This window comes from Myotis davidii, unplaced genomic scaffold (genome assembly GCF_000327345.1).
Source record: "Myotis davidii unplaced genomic scaffold, ASM32734v1 scaffold392, whole genome shotgun sequence".
Classification (NCBI taxonomy): Eukaryota; Metazoa; Chordata; class Mammalia; order Chiroptera; family Vespertilionidae; genus Myotis; species Myotis davidii.
Window position 1 is genome coordinate 782,041 of NW_006284244.1, and position 21,959 is coordinate 803,999.

Sequence of the window (21,959 nt, forward strand, 5' to 3'; positions counted from 1 at the left end):
GTATAAATATATTTGGTCTCCATCCCAGTTCCTGGAACAGAGCTCCTAAAACCTTGTAATTTTCTGAGTGATAGGAATGAGAGCAGCATCTTTTGTTATTTATAAAAAGCCTCTTTCAACTATTCCTAGATGTATGCTAATAAGGTAATCTTAGAGGAAGGGCTGGTTGACAGAGTACCCAACCATATGATTATAGGATTGGATCAGGTCATTAAAGATCATTACTCCTGATCTTTAGGGAGGAGAGAAGGGCTGGCGACTGGCTTATTCAATCATGCCTTTGTAATGAAGCCTCACAAGAACCCTAACTAAAGAGGTTTGGGTTGCTGAACACATCAAGGTACTTGCCTAGAGATGATATGAAAACTCTGCACCCTTCCCCATATACTTTGCCCTACCCATCTCTTCCATGTAGGTCTTCTTGAGTCATATCCTCTTTCATAAATCAGTAACTGTAAGCTTAACACTTTACCAAGTTCTGTGAGCCATTCTAGCATATTATCAAACCATGGAGAGGATTGTGGGAATCCTTGATTTATACTCAGTTAGTCAGAAGTATAGGCAACAGTCTAGGATTTTCGGTTAGCATCTGAAATGGGAGGCAGTCTTGTGAGACTGAGCCTGTAATCTGTGGGGTCTGTGGTAACTCTGGGTAGTCAGTATCAGAATTATTTAATTTGAGGAGAAGAATTACTGGGACATTTAGTGTTAGAAGTATTGAATTTGTGTAAGTATAGAGAGGAACAGTTTTCCTTTAGTCATGTAGACATATTTTGAAAATTTGGGACTCTACCCTAACCATTCCTGGATGTGATCCTTCTTTCTCCGAAATTGTCAACTTCAGGTTGTACTGGTTGGTCTACTCTGTGGGTGGCAGTCTAACCAAAGTGGGCATAGGATTTCAAACAATTTTGGTTTAGCCACCCAGGTTATCTCCGGAGTCTCATAATTCTAGATCATGAAGAAAATGACTACTTGGTTGAATGCATTGACTGTGTGTGGAACATAATGACTTTCTTAAAGTTTTATTAAAATGCCTTTGTCCATTCTGCAACTGACACTTCCAAAAAAAAGTTCTGAGTGTGAGTTGGAAATAATAGGAAATATGGTGAAGTTACAGCTACTAGAATCCTGGCAATTTTCTAGTGGTAAAGTAGTAACAACAGCCTTGGCCCCTGGAGAGAGAATGTTTAATCACACTACTTTGCCCTAGTAGGTATTCAGGGCAGCCTCAATTCACTGGCCAAGATTGTTATGGATGATAGGCTTGCCCTGGACTTCCTCTTTGTAGGCCAAGTTAAAGTCTGTGCCATCGCTAATACATCCTGCTGCATCTAGATGAAAACTTCAAACCAAGTGGAAAGGTCATTGTTAAAACTTAAAGAGAAAGTCACTCAGCTTTTCAAGATAGGCCCTGATGATTTATGGGATTTGTTCAGCTCATTGGGTCCAGGCCCCAATGGGGGCATGGTTGGGATCAATACTGCCAATTGACCTCTCCCTGCTTCTTGAAATCTTTTGATAATTAAATGCTGTGTGAGACAAATTGATGGATTTAGCCTCAGCTTTTGTTGGTCAAAATAATAGAAGTGGCTTAGGGATTGGTGTACTCAGAAAAAAAAGTCAGTGGTGAAAGTGGCATAGAAATGAGGGCTGATATTATTGGGAGACAATTTTTTTGTAGTTTTCATGTTTCTGAATGTTACGCAAGGTGAGCCACTGACAGCCCTTTGTTCTGGATTACCTTCCCAAGGATGTTTGTGTAGTGAATAGCATTGGAAGATATAGTATTTCCCTGTGCATTCTGCCCATTATAAGTCATTCAAGTTTCTAATCTTACTAGAGGCCCGATGCATGAAATTCATGCAAGGGGCTCGTCCCTCGCAGCCACTGCAGCTTGCCTTGGCCCTCATAGCCCTGGCTTCATCCAGAAGGTCGCCCAGAAGGATATCCGGAAGGTCATTCAGCTGTCGGTCTAATTAGCATATTACACTTTTATTGTTATAGATGGTTTTTCTTCAGCATTGCAGCCCACTGCATGTGCAGGTGTTATCTAGTCATCTTTGCTTTGACCCATGGGATTGAGGCTTGGGGAACTGGGGCAAAATTTCTGACATTCTGGCTGCCACTATTACTGTGAATGCTAAACTGTCTTTTTGTTTTTGTCTCAGGAGTCTCCAGTATCTGTGTCATATTGAATGGTTCACTTGCTATCTTATAAACATATTAAAGTCTCACACCCTTCACATTTCTTGATACAAGATAGACAACATAGTGTGAAATGAATCCATATACTGGAAGAAAGTATTTTCAGTCCACCTATACAAGACATGACTAATGTCCAAATTAGATAAATAACTACAAATTAGCAAATAAATTGCAAGCCACTGAACAAAAAATATACACAAAGACTATAAAGAGAATTCTTAAAAGAAGTAGGAACCAGAATGTAAAAGAAACATATGAAAAGGTGCTCAACATTACATGTTATTAGTGAAAATGCAAGTTAAAACCACAGTGAGAGTCCATTTACATCCACAAGACTGGTCAAACGCTAAGAAGTTTTATGAGAATTTAAAGGAAATGGGAATCATTATATATTACATGTGGGAGTTTAAATTTATAGAACTGCTTTAAAGAGTGTTTTTTAGCCTAATGGGGTCTGGCTTTAGCAGTATTGAGTTTTCTTTCTCCCTCCTTTCTTCCCACTCTCCTCCCTCCCTCCATCGTTGAGTTTTTCCCTCCCTCCCTGGCAGAGATTGTACTTGTTATTTCAAAGAGAAATAATTGTTCAGGATGTAACAAGTATTCACAGGGGGCTTTACTACACTTATAAAACTTTGATTCCATAGAAAACACTTTTGGGAAAAAAATTTTTTTTGATGGTTGAGTTCCCAATTTCACTAAAAGGAGTATATTTAACCCATGATACATTTGAAAGATAAGGTTGTTGTACCATTTAAATTATTTAATTCATTCTTATAAAACTGATCTGTGACAAACTGTGTAATAAAATTCAGCTTTGAGGATGAACCTATATCTACCACATCACTTCCAAACTAAAAGTGAGGATAAAGAAGATAAAATACCTACTACTGGTACTAGTGACATGGTAATTTTACCTTTAATGTAGGTAAGTTAACTTTCTAGCCAGCACTTTCTAGGTATGTTGATACTTCAAGATCAGTGGTTTTAACCATGAAAATGAGAGGTGAATGGGGGAGGTGTGAGGAGGACAGTTATGAGACCAAGCTGGATTTGAAGAGTGCACTTGAACTCTTCATGCATTCACAACTCGTTATTGGGTAACAACTGTATTAGTCTGCTTGGGCTGCCATAACGCAATTCCACAGACTGGGCATTTACTGCAGAATTTTATTTCCTAACAGCCCTAGAGTCTGGAAGTCCAAGTATAAGGTACCAGCAGAGTGGTTCTCTAGTGAGATTTCATTTCTTGGCTTACAACCGGCCACCTTGTTGTGTCCTCACATGGCCTTTCCTTTGTGCTACACCCCTGGTATCTTTTTCTCTTCTTATAAGGACACCCATCCTAATTGGACTAGGGCCTCACCCTTAAGATCTCATTTAACCCTAATCATCCCCTTAAAGACCCTATCTCCAAACAGTCACATTGGGGGTAGAGCTTCCACACATAAATATTGAGAGACACAATTCAGTCTGCAACACCAGTCATATGCCTGCCACTGTTGTAAAGGCTGGGGACACATTAGTGAACAAGACAAAGGTTCTTCCCCTTGTTGGGCTTGTATTCTAAAGGGAGGTGGCAAACGGAATATTAATTATAATATGTAAATAAATTATGTAATATGTTAGAGAGCAATAAATATTATAGAGAAAAGCGAAAGAGAGGTGGAGTAGTAGCACAGATTTGGGGGCGATTGACAATTTTACATAGAGGAATCAGATTTGGCCCTATTGAGTAGCTGACATTGAGTTAAACCTTGAAGGATATGAGGAAATTAGCAGTGTAGATATCTGCCCTTGTTAGTCCGGTGTTTATTCAATTGAGAACAACAGGCTTTATTGAGAAGCTTTGGTGGACTTGATTAAGAGTCAGATAACCTTAGTGCAAGTTCTAGCTTTGTGTGACCTGGGGCAAGTCAGCATCTGCACTAAATTACATAACCAACACCATGGGGTTAATGAATTCCAGATGCCAGGATGTTTCAGCGCGGATCATCCCTGTGTTAAATGAAAACTGGGAAAACAAATTGCTTCAGTGCTGAATTTGAACTCCTGCAGGAATCATTGACAGCCAAGCTTATCAGGGATGGAGAGCCTCTCTCCCCAGACTCAGAGCCTTTCACTGTCCCCTGACTTTCATTGCACTGCCAGTAAGATAGCACTTTCTTTGGTGGGGAAGATCAGAGTGACCTCATTAATGATATTGATAAATATGTCAGTCAGAGGCATTCCAAAGGGCTTTGCTTCGGAGTCTAGGGATTCATTTCTGCTTTGGATGAGGCAAAATTGTTGATGGTATTCAGCAGCTCCACTGATGTTAAATATCAAATCATGAGTATTTAAGGAGCAGGCCTAGAATTACACTTTTCTCAGCAGCTAAGGAAATAACTCTGTCAACCCCTGATTATCCATGTTAATAAAAAATAAAAACATCAATGCTTATAATACAGCAAATCTATAAACTCTTGCCATGGAAAGGGGAAGGTAGCAGAAGATACCCCATGGTGAAGGAAGAAGGAATTCGGAGCATGAGCAGCAGAGGGTCACGAAGCCCTGATTGAAGTTCAGGTAGATTAACCTGGCAGCAGCTATAGTAGAGAAGAAGGGAAAAGGAAAATTTAAGAAATGTATGAATATTCATTAAAAAGGAATGTTGTTCCTTTTTTTAACAAAAAGAAAAAATGTACATAGGCAGAATATAATTCCTGCTCTTTCCTTGTTTATAAATGAAGTGCTTCTTCTGTGTCAGACTCTGGGCTGAGCTCTGTAAAAAATAACCCAATCCCTGATTTTCCAGGTGACAGTCTAGTCAGGGAGAATAACAGGAAAACTAAACAACTCAATGTGGCAAGGCCATGGTGGCATAATGCACGGGGACCTCTGCTAGCCCAGCAGGAAGCCCCTATCCAAGAGCAGAGTGAGTGTGCCAGGTGAGGGTGTCCAGAAGCAGCCCAAACCTTCTTGCATGTTATAGGACGAGGTCCAATTAGCTATGCCTCCACACTGTCATTCAACACACACTCATTAAGCAGTCTTGGCATGTGACACAAACATTTGTGCTGAACTCCAGGGGCGAATAAGATGCATTCCAGTTTTTGAGGATTTAGACTCTGATACAGGGAAACAGATATAAAAAGCTCACGAATGTGTCATTGGGTACCAAGGGGAAGAAGCTACGTGAAGGATGCAGTAGCAGCACAGGTCTGTTCCCCTCTGGGCGGTTGTGGCCTAAGGAAAAGCGTCCAGTGTCTGGGAAGACAAGTAGGTGTGCAGTGTGTGGAGTGGAGAACCAGGCTGTTGAACATATAGTAGATGAAACACCAAGACTAAGGGGATGGAGTGGGAATGGTTAGTTGCTAGAACTACAAGTAGTTTCCATTGGCTTCAGTTGATGAGCTGTGAAGAAAAGGGAAAGGGCTGAAGATGGAGAGCAGAAAGCAAGTAAGCAAGGCTTTGTATGGCCTGGACAGGCATTTGGATTTATTCCATGGACATATGGACATTTGTTAGTGAGACATAAGGTAAACATTCTGGGATAAAAGCGGGAAAGGATAAATTTAGATTTGGAACCTTCTGGCTGCAGTGTGGATAGACCAGAGTGAGAAGGGACTGGGAATAGCGGCCACCAGCTAAGAGTGTCACCATTAGTCTGGGCCTCAAATATTGAGAGCCTGAACCAAGACTGAATAAGTGAAGGAAAGAGAGACACGTGAGAGTAAAAGTAATTAACAAGACTTGTAACTGATTTTATGACAAGGGTCTTTCGGGGGGAAAGGAGCCAACATGAGTCCCTATCTTCCAGTTAGTGCGATTTAATGTAGCAGGCATGCTTTTACCAATGGTAGATTATTCAGCAAAATAAGTATTTAACAAATTTTGAGACTTTATGTATAGAGTGCAAGTGCTCCACTAGAGTATAAATTGTTTAATAGATTTTACATTCCTTAAGTACAAGTACCTCATTTCTTAATCACTTTAATCTGTTGTAGTGTAATATTTTAGAGATTGACAAAGCAATGCTTTAACCTAAATTTACCTGATGCATAAAAAGCAAAGATGTATGTAAGTCTTTTGGTTAAAAAAATTACTGAAGTGATCTCTCTGGTACTGATATGCATATTGAAACAATATTAGATTACTAATGCTTCAATTTTTCTAGTTTTTACATTCTCCTTCAAAAGAAAAAACCTAGCACTGGTGTCATAGGAACATAAGTTAAAGTAATGGTTTGACCTAGATTAAAAAAATAACAACATAACTCATTTCCTTCCAAGGCCTAATTCAACTAATTTTACTAGTAGTCATGGCTTTTTGGACTATTAATTTATTCTCAAAAAACAGAGGCTGTCCTTTATTTCATATATTATAGTTGTTCAAAGACATGTTTCAGGATGAAGTGAACTTATATGGACAACTCTATAGAGAAGAATTTTATGGTAGTGTTTCATTGATAATGCTCAGTTGACAAAGTAATTGATATTTCAGGCCTTTTGGCCTAAAGAGTTTTTGTCCTGAATGTGTGGTTTAGATGCATAACACAAGGAAGGAATCTTAAATGGCACTTGCTTGAAATTAGAATGTGATTGCTTTAAAATACTATGGAAAGTTTTATTGCCTTAAACTATTTTAACTGCCATTCTTTTTAAATGTTCTCTATAACAGCACGCTGTTAAAGGAAAACCTAGTAGATAATTCACTTTGGTTAAGAGTTTGGGGAATTGCAGGAAAAGAGCTTACTTTTTGACCTAGTGCTCATTATTAGTTCTTTCTGTGCCTTCCCTAAAGCTTGACATGGGTATTCCCAGTGTGAATTTTTTAGCTAATTGGTTCAACCAGTAAGGCTAGAAGAACTTTCACTTTTTTTGAAGCTGAAGGAATTTTGAGAAAAGGCTAGTGGAGTCACTGTGAGTGTGAAAATAACTCACACATAGATCCATTTGATGATGTATCTTTCTAGTATTCCTGGAAGCATGCTAGACATAGGAACTGTTTCGAATGTACGGCACCATCTGAAGTCTTTCTTATCTGTGAGACTGAAAAGAAGAGCAGTACCTCTTCTCTCAGGTGTTTGCTCTAAAGTTCCATCGGTCAAGATGAAGGGACCTTACCCGGCCACACATGCTCTGGTATGCCTCTGCGATCATCAGCCTCTGTGAGTTGCAGCGTTGAGTTAGAATGCTGATCAGCATGTCTTTGTCACAGCCTGGAAAAGAATCATAATTGGAGTTTAGTAAAGTCACTACTCTGGAGTTAGGAAGAATCCATTATCTAAGGATTAAAACCAATGTGCAGCTTTATACCTGATGGGTGCTTTAAAGCAGTGAGCAATTTTAACTAAAATGAGAGAGCCCAGAGAAACACTTGATGAAGCCGAGGTTCTTCCTATCTCTTATTTTGGAGCTATTACTACAGATTGTCCATTTTAAAAGATCCAGTGAAAAATACAGGGAAGTGAAAATACAGTCTTTCTTCAACCACCTCTCCTGCCCCACCCAAAAAGGCTTGCCCACATGGGAACAATATCTTTCTTGTTTTACAGTTGGAGAGATATGACTTAGAATGAGCATACATGAAGACACAAATACATTAAGACAAAAAGAACCTCCAATAGAAGAAAGAGATATAGAGAAGTAAATTATACAAGTACAAGAGGTGTGCACTCTCCTGGGAGATGGTGTGAAACTCTCATGATTTACAGGGAACATGTTCTCTCCTAACAGGGACTCTGTTTTGGGGCTCCGAAGGCCTCTAGCCCTTGTATATCAGCTCATTGAACTGACATCACACCCAAACGCACAACTCGATTAGATGCATTTAGCTGTAATTATAGTCATAGGAAAGTGATCAAGAAGGCCTTTATATTTTTCTCAGCTCGACTGAAATTTAGATAGGTTTCTTTCTGACCATAGGCCCTTGATCTCCATTTTCTGAGAGCATTTAATTTGGAAAACGTGCAATTGTAAATTATTTCTTTATCCTTTTCATATGTAAGTCTTCTCCCAACCATTTCCCAGTTTTATAGCCCATAAATGCCTTCCTCAAGGACATGGGAGCCATTCCTTTAAAATATAATCATTGGTAACTATAGAGTCACTCTCTCCCCATCTCTTGGAAGGTAGAAACCTAACTTCCCCCAATTAACAAATACCGATGCCCCAATCACATTGACCAGTGCTCCCAACCCCCTTGTCCTCCAGTGCTGTTCCACCAGCTCACCCCAGGCTTAAAAACTCTTCTGTGTTTTGTTTGGAAGAACTTGAGTTCAATCTCTTGCCTTAATTGAAAAAAAATCTTGATCCCAACTGCAATAGAATTGAATAAAGTCTTCCTTGCCTGTTTAATTCTTTGTGGTACAAATTTTCTTTGGCCAAAGGAGATATTTAATGGAGACGAGAAACAGAATGAATTGAAAGGCTGGGATGTTAAGTAGATCATCTTTTTGGAAATGAAAGCCATCCTGGATAGCCTCAGGCTCAGGGGAACGCTGTGGGTCAGGTCCTAACTGTGCAGATGAGAAACAAAAGGAAGAGCAAGGTGTTTTCTGTAGATGAGAGAAAAGCTGAAAGCTGGAAAATGGAGGAAGGGAGACATAGAATCACCTTCAAAGACTGTACTTTATAATTTGTGGGGGGGGGAAGGCAGCCTCCAGTGAAGAGGCATAGAGCAACATGGTACCATGCGCTCAAAATCCTGGACTCAAAGGACCTTAAGTAGTTCCATAGGTATCTGTTAGATGTATAATTGGCATTCCAAAGTTAGCATGTTTTAAAATAATAAATACAATAATTTTCAGTTCTTTCCATTGTTATTTTTACTATCATCCCATTTATGTAATTACTATTTTTTAAAAAATATATTTTTATTTTGATTTCAGAGAGGAAGGGGGGAAGAGAGAGAGAGAGAGAGAGAGAGAGAGAGAGAAACATCAATGATGAGAGAGAATTATTGATCAGCTGCTTCCTGCATGCCCCCTACTGGGGATCGAGCCTGCAACCCAGGCATGTGCCTTTAACTGAAATTGAACCTGAGACCCAGGCTGACACTCTATTGAACCAAACCAGTTAAGCCCCATTTATGTAATTATTAATTTTGTTTTTTTGTTGTTGTTCTGTTGAGATTATCCACCATCTACATCTCTGAATTACTCTTTATTTTTTCAAAGTGTTCATACCAATTCTTGCTCATTTATTCTTCCAGAGATATTTCAGGAAAATTTTATTAAAAATGTTTAATTAAAATAACTTTATATTTTATATACTCTGGAATCAATTCAGAAGAGTTGTCTTTCTGTCACTAACAAGATATATTTGACAAATTATTCTTGTTTGTTTTTCCTAAAAGATTTAGTAAAGATTTGTATACTTTTTGTAAATGACAAGAAACTTACTTTTGTTAAAATTATTTATTTTTGCCTTTCTATGGATATTTAAGGTTATTTTTATTTTGTTTCTTAACACATCATTGCTTAAATAAAGAAATGTTATTGAATTTTATGTTTATCTTACATTCAGAAAAGTCATTCAACTCATAATTTTTAATAACTTAGTTGATTACCTTGGATTTTGAGATATATATTCTGTAAATAATAATGATTTCTTCTTTAGAATCTTTTTTTTCTCTTTCTTGCCTTATTGCATTAGGACAAGAATTTCTAAATAATTTTTATTTTCAGCAGAAAAGCCTGGCACAAGGAGCCATAGCAAATTATAGACTTTTATGATGTAGAATTTGTTCCTATTATTTGTGGTAGTTTTCTACAATGTCATGATGAACATCAAATTAGTAAATGCTGAACTATTGCTCCTGGGAAAAATATTGGGTTAGGTTTCTATGACCTTATAGTCACAGCATTTTTGTTAGCAGAAATGCCAATTACATTACATTTGCTTGTTCATCAATGTCCTTGTAAAACAGCCCAATCAGCATCGGAAATCTTCTCTTCCACATACACTCCCCCTGCATAAAACTTAGAAGGCATTTTAAATAATACCTTAAGGAGGTAATCTGCAGCTTCCTGCTCTGCAGGGCTTGCCTCATTGAAAGTTTAACAGTGTTTATGCAGTACCATCTTTTGAAAAAAGATGCAAGCCAGCCAGCACTACTTCCCAAAGAAAGCTGAGCATTACCCTTGTTACTATTATTATCAGTTATCATCTCATGAACTCACAAATTTATTTGCTTTTCATAACTTTTTGGCATGCATATTACTTTAGCATATTCTGGACAGCCTCATGCATAGATCAATAAGTTTTCTCTTTTTTTCTATTATTTCAATAACCAACAAAATGAAAAAGTAGCTCACAGAATGGAAGATAATATTTGCAAATCATATATCTAATAAGTTAGTTTCTAAAACATATATAAAGCTCTCATATAATTCAATAGTAAAACCAAATAATTAGATTTAAAATAGGCAAAGGACCTAAATAGACATTTTGCCAAAGAAGACACACAAATGGTCAACAAATACATGAAAAGGTGCTCAAAATCAATTAGGGAAATGCAAATCAAAAGCACGGGCTATCACCTCACACTTGTTAGGATACCTATTATAAAAAAAGATGAGAGATGTGAAAAGGGAATCCTTGTGTACTGTTGGTGGGAATGTAAATTGGTACAGTCACTATAGAAAACAGTATAAAGGTTTCTTTAAAGTTAAAATGAGAACTACTAAATGATATAGCAATCCTACTTCTGGGTTTTTATCCAAATAAAAAGAAATCACTGTATTGTAGAGAGGTTGCACTCCTATGTTCATTGTAGCAATATTCACATTAGCCAAGATATGGAAATCACATAGGTATTCATAAATAGATGAATGGATAAAGAAAATGGGATCTATAATAATAAAAGCATAATATGCTAATTAGATAGACGTCCTTCCAGATGACTTTCCAGATGAAGCCGGGGCTGCTGCTGTGAGGGCCAGGGCAGCGGCCGGTGCCGGCAACCAGGGCTACAACCTTGGCCCTTGGAGCCCCTTGCACGAATTTCGTGCATCAGGCCTCTAGTATATACGTAAGTACACATACACACAGTGAGGTGTTATGCAGTCGTAAAAAAAGAAGAAAATCCTGCCATTTGCACAACCTGGATGTATCTTGACAGCATTATGCTCAGTGAAATGAGTCAGAGTAAGACAAGTACTATATACTATTACTTGTACATAGAATCTAAAAAAGCTGGACATCAGGTGCCGGGGGTGGGAGAAATGGAGGAATGAGTTATGGGGATCTAATGTACAGAAGAAGGCTTCAGTTAACAATACTGTGTTGAATACTTGGGAGTTGCTAAGAGAGTAAATCTAAATGTCTCACCATAATAGCAACAAAAATGGTAATTATGTGAGGTGAAGGATGTGTGAACCTTTGCTCTGTTAGTCATTTTGCAATTTGTAAGTATATCAAATCATCACACTGTGCACCTTCAATGTATATATATTATATATCATATCTTTTTTGTCATTTATATCTTAATAAAGCTGGACAAAAATATCACAGCTACTAAGGAAGATATTGGTAGTTGTCTTTTATAGCTGCACTTTGCCAGGGTCATTAGAACGGATAAACTTTTAAAGCATCCATCTGGCCTGCTATAGTGGACACTGCAATTAAAACCAAAACCTCCTCAATTTCTTCAGCCTAAAACACTCACAAACAAACAAAAAAAATGAGAGTGGTCACAATGAATCCATATTATGTCCCTAAAATTACAGTGGCAGGAAAATTGAAACTGGAGCAAAGAAAATTTTATTCAATGAATAGATTGCTCTGATCTACAGTTTTAAAGCAAAAAGTACTCTCCTGAATAAAAAGTTAATCCATAACTTTTTGTTAACTTATCTCTCTATTTTTTTCTAGTGACTGTTGATATTTTAAAAGGCATGATAGCATTGCAAACTCCTCAATCGACTTTAAAGAACACATTTAAAGTCCTTTATTATTTTCCTATGGGGTTCTGCTAGTGAATAAAACACAAAGTAAATCCAGTTCTCATGAAGGTGACCTTGTCTTTAAAGTTAAGAGATTGCTTTCTTATGAAAGGCTGTGCATGCATTATGCAAGCATTTTCTTTAATGTTGCCAATGTTTATCTTCATGCTCACCACAAGTCTTCTTAGGATAGCTATTGCTTAACGAAAATAGATGAATGTTTAACAGCACCATATCATATCTTAAAAATAAATCGTTTTTAAAGACCCCAACAATTTTCCTCCCTTCTCCACATATTTCTTTTCTAAACTTTAATTTCATTCATTGACCATCCTTTTATGAATGACCTGCACTCCAGGCTCAAAGCTGTGGGAGTTCAGGGACCTAAGGGAGACAAAAGGGACACGTACAGTGAGATTAGGGTGCCCAGGGTTCGGCATATCTGGTTGTGTTTGGAGTTCCCAAAGAATGATTCCAAGAGGAAGACTCATTTGAGGAGATTCTTAAAGGAAAAAAATTTGGATGTAAATTAAACAGCATTCAAGGGAGGGGGTTATTGGGCCAGTTTATAGAGATGTGGAAAAGCAGCTTCAATTGCGGTGATAGCAGGAAGTTTCAGCCAGAAGTAGAAGTAGCAAAAGAAACAGCCTAGAAAGAAAACAAGGGCAAAGAAGGATGTTTTATGCCAGAATGAGGTTTTTGGGGGGCTCAGGATTTCATTTAGTAGTTAGCGATGAGACATTTAAGGATTTAAGGCAAAAACATGTCAAGATCAGATTTGCAATTGAGAGAGACAAACATCTTCACCATTATTGTCCTAGTCTATTATTTTTCTTCTTCTTCTACTTCTTTGCCCAACTTTTAAAAAGGTGTCTTCTGTTAGACATCAGTTATTTACACCCATATCACAGTCTTAAAATAAGGTAAAGCAAGAAGTAATTATTATAAAAGATGATAGAAATGATCAGGCTTACCAAATCCTTGGAGCGCCCCCCCCAGCATTTGGGCATCCATGATGGGGTTGAAATTGGGAGCTGGGAAGATGGTTCCTTGCGCCTGGTGGGAAGAGTTCATGAGAAAGAGATTGCAGTAATTTGCACAAAAGATTTCAACATTTTTTCCGATAAATGAAAATAAAAGTACGTAAGTACATTCTACATCTTTAAATTGCTCTGAGATGTACACATATATCTATAAGTAGAGTATAAGGAATACAGTCAATAATTTTGTAATAAATACATATGGTGCCGATGGGTACTGGAAATACCGAAGGGGCCATTTTGTAAATATTAGAATGTCTAGTCACTATGCTATACACCTGAAACTAATACAAAATTATATTGAATATAAATTATAATTGAAAAATTAAAAATACCTTTGAGAAAAAAAGTTAATTGTATGTTACTTGCAGAGAGCAAATTTGGTTGAATTTTAAAAATCTATTTTCTATTATTTGGTATCTGTTATTCATCTAGAAATTGTAGATCTTTGAAACAATAATAGGAAAATGTGATAAATAAATATATATCTTCTTTCTTTAAAAATGCTTACCTGAGGATATATTCATAGATTTTTAGAGAGAGGAAGGGAGAGGAGAGAGAGAGAGAAACATTGATGTGAGAGAGAAACATTGATTGGTTGCCTCTCACACCCACCCCAACCACCAACAGAATCTGCAACCCCAATTTATGCCCTCACAAGGAATAGAACCTGAGACCTTTTGGTGTACGGGATGATATTCCAACCAACTGAACCACACTGGCCAGGGCAAATACATCTACACTAATAAAAGAGAAACATGAAAATTGGTGTCACTCCACTACGCCCACCAGCCAATCAGGATGAGTATGCAAATTAACCCAACAAAGATGGTGGTTAATTTGCATATGCATGCGTGGAGCGAAAACTGAAGATGAACTGAAGACTGAAGATGACTGAAGAGGCCTGGCTTCTCTGCTGCAGCTGGAGTGGGGAAACCTAGCCTCACTGCTGTGGCCAGAGCAGAGAAGCCACGCCTCGCTGCTGCAGCTGGACCAAAGGCCTGGGTCCTGGGTGCCGCAGGAAAACCGGTGCTGGCAGCCAGGGGAAGGAAGGCCCATTGCGTGAATCTTTGTGCAACAGACCTCTAGTATCTTCTTAATAAACAATAAGCATTTTAGGGATTGGATACTATTTCATAGAAACTGAAAAGAGAACTCTATTGGGGGTGTTTATGTTATATATATGAATTAGAAGTGACACTTGCCATTACAGCTTTTTTTATACATCAGGGCCCTGAAATATTGAAGAAAATTTAAATGCTTGAATTTTGATTATAGGATTCATAAAAACCTAAAGATGTAGTTAGGGTAGAGAATTTTTAGCTGAAGCTTGCAGCTGCAGAGGAAAACATGGAAACCTGACTGACATTTCATTTAAATTCTGTCTCTTGCCAATAATAAAATGGCAGAACATTTAAGTTAGGCTTTCAAACCACACAGTCTGTTATTTCAGACAGAGCCAGCCAGGACTAAGCACCATATGACCACACTCAGCTCACAAGAACCATCAATCAAAATTTATTAAAGAAGGGGATCTCTCCCCTTGTTTGTTTTCAGTGTGCCCAGAAACATTGGAAAAAATGCCTTTCCACAGCAAACAGCTCCACTGGCCTTGAGAACTCAGGCATTTACTGAGTTCTTCCGCAGCGATAACATCTTAGCTACAGAGGGAGGTTTCCTGTGCACATTGTCTAATGGTAGAAAACTAATTAATTAATGAGAGGAAGGCTGGACCATAATTTCTAGTCCCAGAAATATGCCAATACCAAGATATTTATGAAAAGGCTTTTGGAGGATTGTTCACTTGAGTTAAAACTAATAATTAAATTCAGGTTGAATTCCATTTGATTAATATTAACAAACCTGAATCTATTTGAAGTAGACTGGAACCATATAATAATTGTGATATGGCCGTATTTTCATATTTATAAGTACGACCATGTTAATAAAATATGCTTCTTTTTAAAAAATGTATTTTTATTGTTGATAGTATTACAGATGTCTCCCATCACGCCCCTCACCCCCCTCTTTACTCCTCTCCTCCCAGATCCTCCTCACCTCCCCAGGTCTTCACTACCCTTTTGCCCATATTCATGGACTATGCATATAAATATGTAAGTTCTTTGGTTTATCTTTTTTTAAAAAAAATATTTCTTTATTGATTTCAGAGAGGAAGGGAGAAGGAGAGAGAGAAACATCAATGATGAGAGAGAATCATTGATTGGCTGCCTTCTGCACGCCCCCTACTGGAGATTGAGCCTGCAACCCAGGCATGTGCCCTTGGCCAGAATTGAACCTGGGACCCTTCAGTCCGCAGGCTAATGCTCTATCCACTGAGCCAAACCAGCTAAGGCAAGTTTATCTCTTCTTATCCCCCCAACCCCACATCATGTTATGTCAGTCTATTCCATGCCTCCATGCTCTTATTTTGTTGGTCAAGTCATTTTGTGCATTAGATTCCACAAATAAGTGAGCTCCTGTGATATTTGTCTTTCCCAGATTGGTTCATTTGATTAGCATAATAATTTTCCAGGTCCATTCATGCTGTCCCAAAGGGTAAGAGATCCCTCATTTTTACATCTGCATAGTATTCCATTGTGTAAATGTCTCACAGCTTTTTTTTATCCATTCCTCTACTGATGACCACATGGGCTGTTTCCAAATCTTAGCTATTGTAAATAAAACTGCTAAAAACATAGTGGTGAAATATTCTTCTTAAATGCCTGTATGGACAGATATATGTAATTAAAGTAAGAGTATGGTATACACGTTATTTTGCTATAGTGCATGCATGTACAAACTAAAGTCCAGTTTACTTCTAATATCTCAAGTTTATTGGAGATGATGTAGAAACTGAGTTCTCTTGAGCCACTCCTCAATTCTAGAAGCTATGCATTAGGAGACAGCAGGAGTTTTATCTTCCTTATTTGCTAACCTGTGTCATTATGTGAGACTATTAGAAAAATAGACTTTGGTTCTTTTTTTATTTATTGAGTTTGGATAGCTGGATTTAATGTAAATGCCTAGGTTGAGCTCTCTTCACCTAAAGTGTTTTCTTTTTAACCTATCATCCCAGAGGAATTTAAGATTTAATTTTTTTGAAATGAACAGCTATACCATTAAATGTGAAAATGATTTTCTTTTTTGCTATTTGTCACTGCCTTTTACTAAATCCTTTTTGTCTACGTAGTTCTTTCTCAGTTTTTTCATTGGGAAAATTAGAGTTAGAAGACTTGTTTGGACAGATTTTGTGTGGACACTACCATGTATTGCCTTGGTGACCTTAATCTTGTTGAGTGCTCTCAGCCAAAGGGCTGTTTTAAACTATAAAAGAGAAAATGTATTTGAAAGCAATGATGTTCCAGTGGAAATCATGTTCTTTCATGGGGTCATGAGGAAAGCATTTCGTGGACCCACGTTGGGGAGATTGTGGTGTGATAAGATGTATTCGGGTGGACATAGAAGGCTGCCGCAGCGTTTCCAACGTCCCATCCCCATCCATCCCACCATGGAAAAAGTCCAACCTGGTCTTCATCAAGGCCAGAACAAAGGCCAGTGTCCAAAGTTTCTTATGTTTATGCAGGTTTTTAACTTCATAATTTACTTTAAATATTAATTGATTTTAGTTATACATATAATAGCTTATTATATCCCCTGTCAATTTATTCAATTATTCTTTCTAGAAAGTAAAAATGAACAATTTATATGTATAATAGGCTGTGCTGCATATTATTGTTAGGTTTGCTAGTGTAAATGCAATATATATATACACAACTAATTAAAGGCAGAAGTGATGTTTTATCATAAAACTCTAACAAAGTACCAAGGAATTTGGAGGAAAGAGATAATCTTCAAGTGAAAACTAGAGTTCAAGTGAAGGCTTCTTGAGGTTTCATTTGAGGCAAAAAATCTCATATTTGACTAACATTCAATAAGTGGAAATGCACTACTTGGAAAAATAATGTCTTCTGAGGTTCTACTTTATTTCCAAGATAGTTTTATGTGCTTACATTATTCATTTTTTTCACTATATCATATTTTTTTCCAGTGTAATTTTCTCATTAGGAATCTAAATAGTAACTAAATGCTTGGAATGAAGAGAACAAAATAAAACTATGAGATACAGTCTTATACATAATGGAAAAACTATATATCTTCCAATATATTATTATATATAATATTACATAGTACTAATAATGTTGCATTTATATATAATGTTTCTAAGGAAAATGTTATATAAAATAAAGCTATTCATAATTAAACATAAAAACAGGCATTATAGATACTAAATATTTTCAGTGATAGAGTTTCTATCAACTTTGATTGTTTACACATATATTCTGTATTAGTCAGTTTAGAATTAATTGTCTAAAAATATAGAGAAAAACAGGAAATAAAAATGTTTCTTCTTCAGATTATCTTTCTCCAAATAAATAATAGACTATACATAAAGATGTTATTACATCTTTTAAAAATATGTTTAGAATTATGTTTAGAGATTATTTCCTTTAGATTAAATCTCTAAAAATCTCCGTTCACATCATGAAATAGTTCTCATTGAGAAATCCTATTCTAAAAGGTTTAACACCTTCCTCTGGGTGAAATGCCCACTAGATTTTGAATAATGTAGGCAACAACTCCCCCCCCATTTCTTACTATGACTTATTAGAAAAGACAGAACACTGGTACCATCATGCAGTACCTTCTGCTCTGAGAGAGCAAACACAATACAATCACTTCACCCTCAGGTTGGTCTCAAGGATTTGCGGGGGCCTGATAGCACAGCATAAATCAAAGTGAATAAGAAGAACCTTCAGTGTTGCAATAGTGTCCTCCCCAAACAAGTAACCTGTGTCTGTGCCCACTGTGTGACTGATCATCACATGATGCTCTGCATAATCATTTCAGCTGAAAGAGAGGAACTTCTGTTTTTATTTAATCTTTTTTTGAAGCTCAGTTGTTCAGTATAGGCTGATAAGGCTGACTGTGTGCCCACCCCTCCGCACACACATTTTTTTTTATAGCTTTACAAAGGTCCCCAACCCTTATTCAATAGCAGAACTGCAAACAGGCGACTCAGTTCCTGTTCACCAGGAGCTTAGTCTTAGCTAGTGGAACAAGACTGCGATAAGAAACCTGGGGACCATGTGGCTTATGCCTGCCAAAAATTCTACTCAACTTTCCTTGTGAATGGTCTAGCTAATAATAAGGTGTCATAACACTATTTCTGTTTTCATCAATGATATATTATTTACAAACCTGAAATAGCATTTAAATCTAATGACTATATCCTTGTCCCATATAAAATAATGTGTTCACCTGTTCTAGAGGTGAAGGAGGCACTGTACTGCTTACTATTTGTATAGCTACTTTGCAATTAAACACTTTTATGTTCCTTATTTAATTTGAAGTTATCAGCAAGGCTGTGTCAGGCAAGGCAAGTGTTCTTATTTCTATATTGCATATCAAAATGATGACTCAATATTTATACAAGGCCATTGGCTTACCAGTTGGCAGTCCAGAATACTAGTGCTCTGACTTTGAATCCAGTGCTTTCCCAGCACATCTCTCAGTCCTTTTCTCTTTTACTGTTATATTCTTATTTTTCAAAAATTAACTCTACTTTCATATATTTTTATGTCTCTTATAAACAGTTAAACAATCCTAATGCTTATAATGTAATCTCAAGTGGGATAAGATAGAATCACATTTTTTAAAGGTTAAATGAGAAGCAAATTCAATACAGGGTCTAAGTGATTGATCACACTCAAGGAACACATGCAGTCCTGAATTTCACACTGAAGATAGGGGTTATGCTGACATTTAATGTGTGAAGAACTGCAATTCATGGATTTTTAAAATTTAGATAATAGTGCTTTACTGAAGTATAATTTATATATAGCAAATACACAAATATATGACTATAGCTCTGGTATTTAGGGCATATGTATATTCCCATGTAACTGTCACTATGATTAAGATATAGAACATTCTAGGACCTTACAGTCTTTTCTTGTGCCCATTCCCAGTCAATTCCCATGCCATTCTCATATTCAGGCAACGACTATTCTGTCTCTGACATTAAGTTATCCTGTTTTCCCATTTTATGTAGATGGAATCCTTCAGTATGCCAACTTTTGGGACTGACTTACATTTCACTCAACATTAATATTTATTTATTTATTTATTTTAAAATAATTTTTTTTTACTACTAGAGGACCGGTGCATGAATTTGTGAACAGGTGGGGTCTGGCTAGCTTGCCCCAATCAGGGCCATTTGGGGCTGGCTGGTCAGGGGGAGGGGCCATGGGTGGTTGGCCAGCTCCATCCCTGATTGTGGGGTGGGGCGATCAGGGATGGCCAGCCAGCCCTGTCCCTTGGTCAAACGTCCAGTTGAACTCCTGGTCGAACTCCTGGTTGAGGGGACAATTTGCATATTAGGCTTTTATTATATAAGATATTGGGGTGGCATTGGTTAATAAAAGTACACAGGTTCAAGCATACAATTCCATAATAACTCATCTGTATATTGTATTGTGTGTTCACTATCATAAGCCAAGTCTCCTTCCATCACCATTTATCTCCCCCCACTTTACCCTCTTATACCTCCCCCCACCTCTCTTTCCTCTTATAATCACCACCTGACTGGTGTCTTTGTCTATGAGTGTTTTGTTTTGTTTTTTCTTAATCCCTTCACTTTTTTCACTCACCACCACCCTATTCCCCTCCCCTCTGACAGTTGTCCGTCTGTTTTCTGCATCTATGAGTCTGGATTTATTAGAACAATTTCTACAGATTGATGTCGCAGGTCTTAGATGATGATTCTAAAATCTCAGCAGCTTTCCTTTAATTTGATATTTTTAGGAAGGGAAGTAGCCAGCACTCTCAAAGCACAGTAGTCTATTTTACAAATAGAAATAGCCTCCTCCTGGTGATTAAAACTTCTTTAGCTTTTAATAAAAGAAATCAATGAAAATTATCTAGTGAACTGTGTGTTCTTGAGATGTTAATGGAAGAAAAATGGTCTCTTTTTGCCTACCATTACACTTCCTTTTAGGCACCAAAAGACTTTTATGGAAAATGTCATGATGCTCTGTTCCCAATAGATTTTACCTTTATAACAATGCTTGGTTCTAGCTGCTTTTACTCCCCCCCGCCCCCCTGAGTTAATACTAACTTAAAGCAAGAGAATATGATTTTAAAGAAAAGCCAGTTTGAAGCTCAATAAAATCTTGACTGGATAATCCATAAATAAATTGTATGTCTATAGTAAATAAATTATTTATTTCTGTATTACTTAACATTTTTATTTATTGATTTTAGAGATAGAGAGGAAGGAAGGAAATGAGAGAGAGAGAGAGAAAGAGAGAGAGAGAGAGAGAGAGATCTGTTTTCCTACATATCTATGCATGTATTGGTTGATTCTTGTATGTGCCTTGACCCAGGATCGAACCAACAACCTTGGCATATCTCCAACCAACTAGACTACCTGGCCAGGACCTATATTTCTATGTGAAAGGAAATTTTATCCAAACTAAAATTTGTTCAGGGTAATTTTTGTCTTAAACTGTTTTAAGCAAATGTCTGCATATTATTTTTATTATATTCGGTGAGTGAATATGTATAAATCTCAAAAAAAAATTGAAGAAAACAATATGGTATCATAGTGAAGGTGGAAGGCATTCACTATTAGAAGTTTTCTTGACAGACATTAGTTGTATATTTAGCCATAATTTTCCCTGGCAATGAAGGAGACAGAGGAATACATTATATATTGATTTGTTTTATATCAATTGGTTCACAGCTGTCTACTTCTTTAATGAAATGCTTTGATGGCATGATCAAAGGAATAAATAAGATATTGTAGTTAACTTTACAAATAGCTGACATCCTTTAAAATGTTTCAAGTATTTTTAGGTAATTTTTAAATCTCTCAAGAGTACCCAGTTTTATAAAGATATTGAATTTAATATTGTTATGCTTTTACTTGTAAAAGTTGATCAGTGTTCTGATAAATAGCAATTGATGTGATCTCACTGTGTAATATATATTTCAGAAGTTAACAAATGTTAAGGAAGAAAAAATAATTCAGAAACTATTGATTCTTGCCAAGCTATATGGGAAGGTGCCTCCCCTCTTTTATTAATAATCTTCATAGTAGTCTGTCAGCCATTTGCCAAACCACACAATAGTACCAGGAAAGTCAGCCACCCAGAAGGGAAATCCAATCTTGTTATTTTTATTTTTAAAAAGAATACTCAATTGTTTGGGAAACACAGTGGACTCACGTTGGGAAAAGGCTAACGCTGAGATTGCATGGAACTTACTGCTTTGAGTGAGGAGGGTGGCTCCACTTCCCAATGACTGAACTCTAAGAATTTATTACACTTCCAGAGTTTGTTGGAAATAGGACGTGTGAGTGTTTGCCATGGACCAATTGTCAGCTGTAAGTAGGAAGAGTTAGTCATGTCATTTTTGAAGGGATCTGGCCCCAAATCTTCCTTCAGGGGGAGTAACAGGAACTCTGAGAGCAGACAACTTCAGGAGAAAGATTACTGGCAGTGAGAGGGAGGAGTAACAGGAACTCTGAGAGCAGACGGAGATAAACTTCAGGAGAAAGATTACTGGCAGTGAGAGGTCTTTTAAAAACCTACACCGATCTCAAAGAAACATCTTCCATGGCCAGAGAGCATCAGTGCTGTGAGACTAAATGCAACAAAAGACCTTCCTGAGCGTTTGGAAGCCTCCGAGTGACTGCCCTCAGGCGTGAGGGACTGACCCAA

General features: G+C 37.2%; 1 protein-coding gene across 1 annotated transcript in view; it reads right to left on the reverse strand.

The window, feature by feature from the left end:
- ANXA10 (annexin A10) overlaps positions 1-13,186 on the reverse strand; it is a 43,365-nt gene extending 30,179 nt beyond the window's left edge. Inside the window, exons 1-2 of the mRNA XM_006754271.1 lie at positions 13,111-13,186; positions 7,314-7,408 (exon numbers count right to left, since the gene is read on the reverse strand). Of these exons, the coding sequence (XP_006754334.1) occupies positions 7,314-7,408; positions 13,111-13,150 (135 nt within the window). The 5' untranslated portion in view covers positions 13,151-13,186. The remainder of the gene's footprint in view (positions 1-7,313; positions 7,409-13,110) is intronic.
- Positions 13,187-21,959: the final 8,773 nt, after the last annotated feature.